This window comes from Carya illinoinensis, chromosome 2, assembly GCF_018687715.1.
Source record: "Carya illinoinensis cultivar Pawnee chromosome 2, C.illinoinensisPawnee_v1, whole genome shotgun sequence".
Classification (NCBI taxonomy): domain Eukaryota; kingdom Viridiplantae; phylum Streptophyta; class Magnoliopsida; order Fagales; family Juglandaceae; genus Carya; species Carya illinoinensis.
The window spans coordinates 35,428,794-35,439,819 of record NC_056753.1 but is presented as its reverse complement, the minus strand read 5'-3'; the positions used below and the strand labels follow the sequence as shown (position 1 = coordinate 35,439,819).

Below are 11,026 nucleotides of genomic sequence, written 5' to 3'. Positions count from 1 at the left end.
CATTAATAAGTTGGAGACCCGATCAAATCCGACTCGGGTTGGGTCATTTTAATTTGGCCCAGCTTTCTTCCAGATTATATGCACAGCCCTAATATGTTCTCTCAAAGCTTAAGATTTAAATCTCAGTAAGTACTAGCAATTTCTATGAATTATTAGATCGAAAGAATTTTCCATTGAATTATCTAAATGAAGTTGCAAAAAAATTACTTACCAAAAACCTATGCATTTCCAAGATTTTAGTTTCACAATACCAATTAAAGAAAATATCACATAACACCTATCAATATGTAATTTATTTTTAACAAATATCAATTTGTAATTTCATTTTAGCAAATATATTTGCGGTGGTACCAGTCTCTTTACAATTTTCGCAGCATTTAAAAAAGACCGGTCGATCAGAAATGGGGGAGAAAAAGGCTAAAGAGACTGGTACGCCCGGTTCAGTAAAAGCAAACCGCGAAGAAACCTTCATATAAATCTTGAGCCGGTATCTCTTCGCACAGAATCAGGGATCTTTCTCATCGATCAAGTTGAGAGAGAGAGAGGGGGGGAGCGGGTGGGAGATCTGCGAAACCAAAACCTAGCATGGAGCGCCTCTCGGAGAGAGAGAGACCAAGCAAGCGTGCCAGAGAGGATCTTGACCACCGCGATCGGGACCACAAGCACCGATCCTCCAAGGACGAGAAGCGCCGCGAGTCTGATCACCACCACCGTCACCGATCTCGGCTTGGTCACTCTCACAACGAGCGCGAAGGTAGCAGAGACCGGGATTCGAAGCTTGAGCGTTCTTACGACGACGAGAGGGAAAGGGAAGGGAGCAGAGAGAGAGACCGTCCTAAGCATCGCGGAGTGAAACGCGGGCTGTTGGATGCCGATGACGAGGATCTTCGCGAGGGATCTGACGAGGGGGAGGGTTCGTTGGAGAGGCGCCACTCGCATTCGCACAAGCGGAAGGAGAGAGGAGTAAGCGAAGAGAGGAGTGATGGTGGCGAGAAGAAGGCTAGGGTTTCGGGGAGAAGGCGGTTTGAGGACAGGGACGAATTAGATGGAGAAGAGAGGAAGGAAAGGAATGACAGGAGGCTTGAGGATAGAGTGGAAAAAGAAGAGGGGGATGAAAATGATAGCGATTTTGAATACAGGAAGCGAGTGGATGGGAGTGAATTGAAGGTTCGGGTGAAGGAAGAGGTGAGTGACGAAGAGCATCTCTGTAAGCCCCGGAGCGCCAACACCGCGAATGCTAATGGTTTATCGGGAAATGTAAGTTTTTCACAAACCTTCTTTTCTTTGTATAATGTTTGTCGCGGTATTCCAGTTGAATTTATCTACGTTTTGAGCCATTTTTTGGCATGAAAAAGAATCATAGATGATAGAAAGCACATGTTACGTGTGAATTGAAAGTCCAAAGAAGTTTTGAACACTAGCACTCCGCATGTTATGCTTAACACGTGGCAGATGCGCTAGCTTCTTGTGGAGTTTAGTGAAATTATTGCAAGGATATGTTTATAATTGTTGTAGAATGATGAGTTTCGTCCTGTTTAAACAATACCTTTACCAACTATTGAAATAGACGGGCCAAATGTTGCTTGTGAAGTACCCAGTCGTTCTTACATTAGTTTTATGCATATAATTTCGTTAATTTAATTGATTTTTGTACTTGCAGGATTTGCACTTTTTTTTTGGTAACTAAAAATTTATTAATATCAATAGGTGTAACCAAGTACACTAGGTGTCTACAAGAGAGAACCTAGCCCATAATTTGTACTTTAGAAGTAAGGTTTAGTATTATTAGAATCAGTATTTTCGTTCTTGATTAATCTTTAACTAGTGAACAAGCTTTGAGGAAGTATTTGAGAGCACCAAATTTGTGGATGAAAGTCAAATTGTTACTTGCCTGTGGTGTGCTGAGACATTTGGTTTATCTCCATGCATTAGGGGCTGTTAATTTTTGGATCAATTGTTAATAGGGTACGATCCAGCTCCAATATTGTCCAGGTTAAGTCAGTATGATTGTCAATCTACCGAGTTGAACTTGATTTTGAGTGCCTAATCCTTTATGATTTTGTTGAACTGCTGTATTGGTGGATCAGGCTGATTTTGTATGATTGTGTTTCCCTAGGATATTAGCGTTTTTCGTATTTTAGTGCACAGGGTTCGATCTGATAATGCACTGGACTTACATATGTAGCTTAAGATAAAAAAAATCCTCAAACTTAACTTGCTTACCTCATCTGACAGGATATTAGTGTTTTTAGTATTTAAGTGCACAAGGTTTGGTCTGATAATGTTCTTGACTTACATATGTAGCTTAAGATGAAACAATCCTCAAGCTCAATTTGCTTACCTCATATGATATGTGAAATGATTATGAGTTGAGTACTTGTCTTTGATGGGTCATCTCTAGGGCTAAGCTTCGACTCCGACGGAGTCCGAAAGCCCAACTCCGACTCCGAGTTTTATCGGAGTCAAAGTTGGGCTCCAACTCCAATTGGATTTTCCAGAGTCAGAGTCGGAGCGTCGGTGCCACATAGGGAGGGAGGGAGCGCCGGCTCCATTGGCCGCTGTCGTTGAACGATGGCATAGTTGATACTCTAAAGCCACCGTGATGATATGGAGTTTGTATGTTCCGGTGAATGGTATACATGTACTCCTCCGGTGCATTTCTTCCTTTGTAAGATGCTGCACAAAAACGTAAAAGGAAATGAGACTGGGAAGATAGTAGAGGCTCAGTGTTGAAGAATGAAGAGGAGCTCGGATATAGAGACTAAAAGCTAATTATATATATGCACTGTGACATTATATTCAAATTAGCCGTCGATGTAAAGGAACAAACGGTTAGGATTGGATCTCGAAACTAACATTAACCGTCCTTAAACCAAACGTAAACATAAAAAGCAAACAGAGCAACAGAAGACAAACGGACTGACAGACAGAGACAGAGACAGATGTACTGAGACAGGCACAAAAATAGACTAAAAATACCATAGACTTCTCCTTCTTTGATCTGAGGAGCAAAAAAATCGCAGCATAGTTTTTGTTTTTTGTTTTTTCAGTTGGAGTCAGAGTTCAGAGGTTGGAGCAAATATCGGCTCTGACTCCAACAGAAATTTTCGAAGGAACTCCGACTGTGATTCCAAACTCCGATTTTTCAGACTCTGCTAGAGTCGGAATCGGAGCAAACGTTGGCCGGAGTTGGAACCAGTGGTAGTTTTGCCCCTATCCCTAGTCATCTCTGTGAATGACTGTTTTCTGAGGTAAAAGTTCACACCATTGTCTAATTTTCCCATTCTGTTCAAAATGTTCATATGGTGACAGGCTAAATTTGTAATGGTTGTTACAAAATGCTAGGTTTTCCCTATAGTGTTGAGGTAGCATGTAACCATCCATATAAAGTTGTTCAATGATAATCAGTACGTGGTAAGTGTCGTCTTTGTAAATGATTACTTTTTGCTGTTGGTTTTCTGCTCTAAATCTCAACTCTTTATCAACTTGTACCACTCTTCTCAAGGTGTTTATATGGTGGACATAAAGTTGTAATATTTATTATGAAATGCTAGGATTTCCAGCTAGTGTTTTGGCTGAATGTGACCATCTTCCCAAATTGGACAGAAACATACTAGACATTTACTCCCCGACTGAAATTCACTTAGATCGATTAGTCTATGTCAAGAAAATAGAAGCTATATTGTGACATATCAGATATATCAGGCGCAAGTTCTATTTCAATTGCTGGATGAGCATTGTTACTGAATAAATTAAATTCAGGATGCGATTGTTTAAAATTCTGTATAATGGTAAGTTATATGTAAGTGGAAGTTATGGATTAATCTGGATGAGAATTGTTACTTATTTTTTAAGGATACAATTGTTTAAAGTTTTGCATAACGATAAGTTATACATAAGTTTTTTTTTTTTTTTTGATAAGTAAACGATAGTATTAATAATAATAGGCATAGCCCAAGTACATAAGAAGGTATACAAGCGGTAAAACCTATCTAGGTGGCTATAGTAGTCACCAAAAACTCGTGTACATTTAGGCCATTAAAGTCTATAGCTAGAGACCATAGTAATAAAGTGCTGAACAAATAGATACAAAGCTCCTCAGTTGTCCTCTCCTTATCTTCAAATGTTCGTTCATTTTGCTCTTGCCAAATGCACCACATAATGCAGATAGGTACCATCTTCCACATAGCTTTGACATGTACATCTCCCCCCGGCATCGCCCAACTGGCTAATAATTCAAGTACTGACTTCAGCATCACCCAATTTAACCCTACTCGATGGAATGCTTCACACCACAAGGCTCTCGCTGTCTCACAATGTATCAGGAGATGGTTCACTGACTCACCATCTTTTTTGCACATACAACACCAATTAGTAATGATTACCCGCCTCTTCCGCAAATTATCAGTAGTTAGAATCTTGCCCAGAGCTGCTTTCCAAACGAAGAAAAGTGTTTTGGGCGGCGCTTTATCCCTCCACAATCTTTTCCATGGAAACAAAACATTCGGTATAGCTGTAAGGGCCTTATAATAAGAGCGAACCGAGAAAATATCCTTACCCGTATGTTTCCACCACAGTTTATCTTCATGCAATCCATTCGGCTTCATAGAGTACACTAGGTTGAAAAAATCAGTGAAACTGTTTACTTCCCAATCATGTGTTGCTCTACAAAAAGTGATGTTCCAGTGAACTTGATCCCCCAAGCGAACTAACAGGTCTGCGACCGAAGCTTCTTGATCGCAGGCCACTAAATATATACATGGAAAAGTGTCCTTCAGTGTATCTTCCCCACACCAAATGTCCCTCCAAAAGCTTATACATGTGCCCACCCCCACCAAAAGTTTAGTATTATTGGCAAACATCCTCCACCCTCTTCTTATTTGCTTCCAAATCCCCGCTCCATACAATCCATTCCCCTCTCTAGTACACCATCCCCCCCAAAGGCTGCCATATTTACTATGAACTACTTTCCATAATGCTTCCGGCTCCATATTATATCTCCAAAACCATTTCCCTAGGAGAGCCCGATTGAAAATTCTCAGATTCTTTATCCCCAACCCTCCTGAAGAAATTGGTCTGCAAACTGTATCCCAGTTGATTAGATGAAACTTGAATTCATCCCCCAAACCACTCCAAAGGAAATCACGGTACAATTTTTCAATCCGTGCTGCCACAGAAGCTGGAATTGTAAAAAGAGATAGAAAATAAATGGGTAAGTTGGAAAGAGTACTCTTTATCAGGGTCACTCGGCCTCCTTTCGACAAGTACAGTCTCTTCCATCGAGCCAATCTTCTCTCTATTTTCTCAATAACTGTAACGCCCCAATGGAAGGCCCAAACCATGTGGCCTATACTCCAAAAGGACTAGTCAATGATACAATTGGAGCCCCATTGGAACCTTATAAAGAGCACAAACTTGTCCTTCCCAAGCAATGTGGGATCCCATACACCACCTACCCATATCCTTATCATATGGGGTATTACAATCTACCCCCCTTAAATTCCCGACGTCCTCGTTGGGCCTATCCGTTGTAGGTGGCACGGCTTGAGTCTCACATTTCTGGTTGGGATAAGCTCTGATACCAATTGTAACGCCCCAATGGAAGGCCCAAACCACATGGCCTATACTCCAAAAGGACTAGTCAATGATACAATTGGAGCCCCATTGGAACCTTATAAAGAGCACAAACTTTTCCTTCCCAAGTAATGTGGGATCCCATACACCACCTACCCATATCCTTATCATATGTGGTATTACAATAATTGTATCCCAGATAGCTATGGCTCTTGAAGCCGCCCCCAAAGGTAAACCCAGATAAGTCATAGGAAGAGCAGTGACCTTACACCCCAATGTGTTAGCCAACTGTCGAGATCTACTAACATTCCCAATTGGAACTAATTCTGATTTATCAAAATTTTACTCAAACCTGATGCTGCTTCAAAGCATAATAGTAGCGCTTTCAGAGTCCTAAGTTCTTGTTTAGCCTCACAGAAAGTCAACGTGTCATCAGCAAAAAGTAAATGAGATATCGAGATAAGGCCCCTATTCAGATCACCCACGGAAAAACCAGCCAGCAAACCATTGTTAACTAGAGTCATTATCATCCGACTCAGGTCCTCCATTATGATAACAAAGATAAGAGGGGACAATGGATCTCCTTGTCTTAAACCTCTCGAGCTGTTAAAAAAACTTTATGGATTGCCATTAATCAGAATTGAAAATCTTGCTGTTGAGATGCACCATCTGATCCATCTACACCATTTTTTTCCAAAACCACACCTCCTCAAGAGATAGATAAGAAAGTCCCAATTTACATGGTCATATGCCTTTTCCATGTCTAATTTACAAATAATCCCTGCCATACCGGATTTTAATCTACTATCCAAACATTCATTGGCTATTAATACCGAGTCCAGAATCTGACGACCCCTAACAAAGGCATTTTGTAGCTTTGAGATTATCTTACCAATGGCCTCCAACCTGTTTGCTAGAACCTTTGAAATAATTTTATAGACCCCGTTAATGAGCCTAACGGGCCTAAAATCCTTCACTTCTACAGCCTCAGTCTTCTTCGGAATTAATGCAATAAAAGTCGTGTTCAAACTTTTCTGAAATTTCCCTGACGAGAATAATTCCTGGAAGACATTCAGCAGATCCTCTTTTATCACCTCCCAACAAGTGTGGAAGAACCCCATCGAAAAACCGTTTGGTCCTGGCGCTTTGTCTTTCCCCATTTGTCTGATCACTTCATATATCTCCTCTTCCTCGAACGCTCTTTCCAATCTTGCCGCAATCTGTGGCTCAATGGAATCAAATACAAGTCCATCCACTTTTGGCCTCCATCCCTGTCTTTCTGTAAATAGTTGTTCGAAAAAATTCAGCACATGTTCCCGTATCACAGGTGCCTCCGTACACTCTCTACCATTGATACTCAGCATCTTAATGGTATTATTCCTCCTATGCGGATTTGCCACTCTATGGAAGAATTTTGTACTCTTATCCCCTTCTTTCAGCCACAAAGCTCTTGATTTCTTTCCTCTACGGAGAGAGATCTGCCTTCGTTGATTCTTTCAAGAAACTGTAACTCTCCCATATAAGTGGAAGTTATGGATTAAAAATAATTATCTTTTTTATATAAGTGAAATATATATATATATAGACCTTTTTTATGATGAAGCATTTTTTTATTTTTTTGTTAAGCATTATTATTTTATGTTTTTGCTTAAATTTATAGCATATGGTAGAGCTGCCTGGATGACAACTTTATTTTCCCTTGTAAGCTTATAAAACATTGGCATTCTTGGCATTTACTGTGGACATTTCAGCTCATTCCCTTTATGCCCTTTTGAATTTATTTACCTATTTTCAGTTTTGTTTCCATCTAATTCTATAGCTCCTATTACTTACACAAAAATTATACAGCTCCTATGGCCTAGTGTATAAACTTAATTATTTATTTTTTCACACAGGGTGCTGCTCTGGAATCACTCACCATGGAGTCCAGGAGTGTGCCTGAGTCCTATTTCCCCCCTAGTCATCACATTCCTACAAAGGTATCTTCAATTTCTACCACAAATGAAAATAAGGGAGTTATTATTACCAGATCTCATGAGGTTCCTGGAAAATCTAGTACAGATGGGACATCTTCAGCTGCTGGAAAAAGTGGAAGTCTATCTCTTGATGCTTTAGCTAAAGCTAAGAAAGCTTTACAAATGCAAAAAGATTTGTCAGAGAAGCTGAAGAAGATTCCCTTTGTAAGTTGTTAATCCCAGAATACTTCGATTTATCTTATTTATACCGTTTTATATTCAAGCTTTTCTTCAACTGCTCTCTCTCTCTCTCTCTCTCTCTCTCTCATGTTTAAAGTTGTACACATTTAACTGTCATGTAGTTGAACAAGGGTTCTAGCTCAATTCCAGATGGTAGCTTACGCTTGGAATTGAAGGAGGGACTGAAAGCACCATCTGTCATTAGTGGAACAGGGCAAGGGCCAAATGTTTTGACTGCCCCTACCAATGTTTCAGAGGGGATGACATCTACTTCATTGACCTTACCTTCTGCATCTGCTGCAGCTTTTGTGAAGCCACCAGTCACTGGTCCTAGTGCTTCTGCAGGCCTCACGACTCTACCCAATATTGAGGCAGTAAAACGTGCACAGGAACTTGCTGCCAGGATGGGGTTTCGTCAGGACCCGGAGTTTGCTCCTCTCATAAACCTATTTCCAGGTCAGACGGCGGCAACAGAGTTCGTTGTTCCGCAGAAGCCAACCAAGGCCCCTGTTCTTCGTCTTGATGCACTTGGTAGAGAGATAGATGAACATGGAAATGTGGTGAATGTGACAAAACCAAGCAACCTCAGCACTTTAAAGGTTTGTTGATATTTTTGATCTGTTCAGCCAAGTGTTGATTGGCAATAATTTTTGTAGGTGCTCTAATCTTGTTGACTTTCCAGGTCAACATTAACAAACAGAAAAAGGAAGCTTTTCAGATTCTTAGACCTGAATTGGATGTTGATCCAGAGACAAATCCTCATTTTGATGAAAGGATGGGTATTGACAAAACTAAGCTTCTAAGGCCTAAGAGGATGACTTTCCAGTTTGTTGAAGAAGGCAAGTGGTCAAAAGAGGCCGAGCATATTAAATTGAAGGTATTAATTGTTGCCTTTATTTCCTCTTGCTCATTTCTACTAGTTCAACACCTGTTTGAATGGTTCTCATTTTGCCGTTGCAGAGTAAATTTGGAGAAGCACAGGCGAAAGAGCAGAAAGCAAAACAGGCACAGTTGGCTAAGGCAAAGGCAGCACCTGATATTAATCCAAATCTGATTGAGGTAGCAGAGAGAATTATCATCAAAGAAAAACCTAAGGACACGATTCCTGAAATCGAGTGGTGGTAAGTGGGTTTGATCTGTTCATCTGGTATGCCCATGGGAAAATTGTATGGTAGAATAGAAGTGCTGGGTCTATAAACAGAATTACTAATAACTTCCTGACAAACTGGCGTGACTTAATATAGCACATCATATATACTTTGCAATTCAATTAGTTTTACAATCTAACTTACCATGGTAAGGTAACTTTGTGGATCAAGTATTCCATAATATAAAGGTTATGCTAGAAATGCCAAATCTGGTCAGTTAGCGTGGGTTGGGATCCCTGCTAGATATGTAATTTAATTTGAGAGAAAGCAGTAAGCTGATATGCACACTACATTCTTTGCTTCTCTGTAAATATCCAGAAAGCCTCGAGTAGCCTATGTTTCGATTTATCTGTTTTCCAAGTTAATGAAACACTGAGAGTTGGATTGTGACTATCATTACTGAAGTTGAAGTAAGGGCTTAAGGCCTCCGTTGGGGCCAAAGTTCTCTCCACCTCACTTGTCTAAACTGTTTAAAATAGTACATTGATCGTTTTAGAAACCACGCGGTTTTCTCTACCTGATGAAAAGCAGAAGGGGCCAATTTATTTCCTTCTCTGTTTGCATTTTGTATCTTACCGATAGTTAAGAACTGCATCTTAGCAACTTTTTTCCCCTTATGTTTTATCCTATTAGTTAAACTTGCTGGAATTATCAGGGATGCGACTCTTTTGCAAGCTGGTGCTTATGGTGACATAGTAGATGGAACCATGGTAGAAGATAAACTGAAGAAGGAGAAGATCACTATCTATGTACAACACCCACGTCCGATTGAGCCCCCGGCTGAGCCAGCTCCTACACCACCTCAACCCTTGAAGTTAACCAAGAAGGAGCAGAAGAAACTTCGTACTCAGCGACGGCTGGCTAGGGAGAAAGATAAGCAAGAGATGATTAGGCAAGGCCTGATTGAGCCTCCAAAGCCAAAAGTTAAAATGAGCAATTTGATGAAAGTTCTTGGTTCTGAAGCGACCCAAGATCCAACTAGGCTTGAAAAGGAAATCAGGAGTGCAGCTGCTGAACGGGAGCAAGCTCACATTGACAGGAATATTGCTCGCAAACTCACTCCTGCTGAGCGCCGTGAAAAGAAAGAGCGGAAGCTTTTTGATGAGCCAAATACAGTGGAGACCAATGTATCAGTTTACCGGATCAATGACCTGTCACACGTACAGACCCGCTTCAAAATTGATGTTAATGCCCAAGAGAACCGCCTGACTGGATGTGCTGTGATCTCTGATGGTATTACTGTTGTGGTTGTTGAAGGTGGAAACAAGTCCATAAAGAGGTATGGAAAGCTCATGCTTAGGCGCATAAACTGGGCTACTGCTGTAAAAGAGGAGGATGAAGATGGTGATGATAAACCTGCTAAGAGGTGTGTCTTAGTCTGGCAAGGAAGTGTTGCCAAATCGAGTTTCAACAGATTTACTGTTCACGAGTGTATGACTGAAGCTGCTGCACGGAAGATCTTTGCCGATGCTGGTGTTGCTCATTACTGGGAGCTAGCCATTAACTTTTCAGACGATCAAACATAGTTGGAGACGCTGCATTGGGGGGAGTATTTTCGATTCACTTTGGATTTTTCTTTTCAGCTTGAGCTGCTTTGTCAATCAACCTGTTGGTAAGTAACGAGTTTGTTAAGAGTTGAATTGGCATGCCCATTTATCTAGACCTTTTTAGCTTGGTGTGGTACGAAATTGCATAAGTCGGATAAACTTTATTTGCAAGTCGCCGTGGTGGTACTGAGTGGCACGTCTTCTGTTGCCATATATACAGCCTCACGCACGTCTGTCTTGGCCAGAGCGGACCGAGAAGGAGAAGAAAGCCGGCAAATCCAAAAACGCTAGGCCTTCTCATCCAGGTGGGGAATATACCTGCTGCCTGTGACCCTGATTATCATCCAAAAAAGGTTATCGACTTTGTTGTTGATGGCTATAGTTCGGATGATTAATATATATTTTGTAAGTAAAACATGAGACTTGAGAGGGCGAGTAATAATTTGGCCCCAATGTGGATCCTCCAACTAATAAAATTCAATTATTATAGACTACCTATGAAAACCAGTATTTTAATGGCTTTGCACAAAATTATTCAAATAATAATAGCAAAGAAAATAAA

At 40.7% G+C, this 11,026-nt stretch overlaps 1 protein-coding gene across 5 annotated transcripts; it reads left to right on the top strand.

Annotated features, from left to right (window-relative positions):
• The first annotated feature begins 504 nt into the window (after positions 1-504).
• LOC122301353 (protein RDM16-like) lies at positions 505-10,958 on the top strand. Of its 5 annotated transcripts, none has more exons than XR_006240175.1 (7): positions 505-1,257; positions 7,470-7,754; positions 7,892-8,368; positions 8,452-8,646; positions 8,730-8,890; positions 9,573-10,529; positions 10,685-10,958. XR_006240175.1 is itself a non-coding variant. In XM_043112636.1 (7 exons), the coding sequence occupies exons 1-7, from the start codon at positions 1,235-1,237 to the stop codon at positions 10,441-10,443; spliced, it is 1,935 nt and encodes a 644-aa protein (XP_042968570.1). In that variant the 5' UTR covers positions 1,092-1,234; the 3' UTR covers positions 10,444-10,600. The 5 variants fall into 5 exon arrangements, 4 of the variants coding, with proteins under 4 accessions (XP_042968568.1, XP_042968570.1, XP_042968571.1 ...); XM_043112636.1 differs by lacking the exon at positions 10,685-10,958 and having other exon boundaries at positions 1,092-1,257; positions 7,470-7,553; positions 7,631-7,754; positions 9,573-10,600; XM_043112634.1 differs by lacking the exon at positions 10,685-10,958 and having other exon boundaries at positions 9,573-10,600.
• The last annotated feature ends 68 nt before the right edge of the window (positions 10,959-11,026 follow it).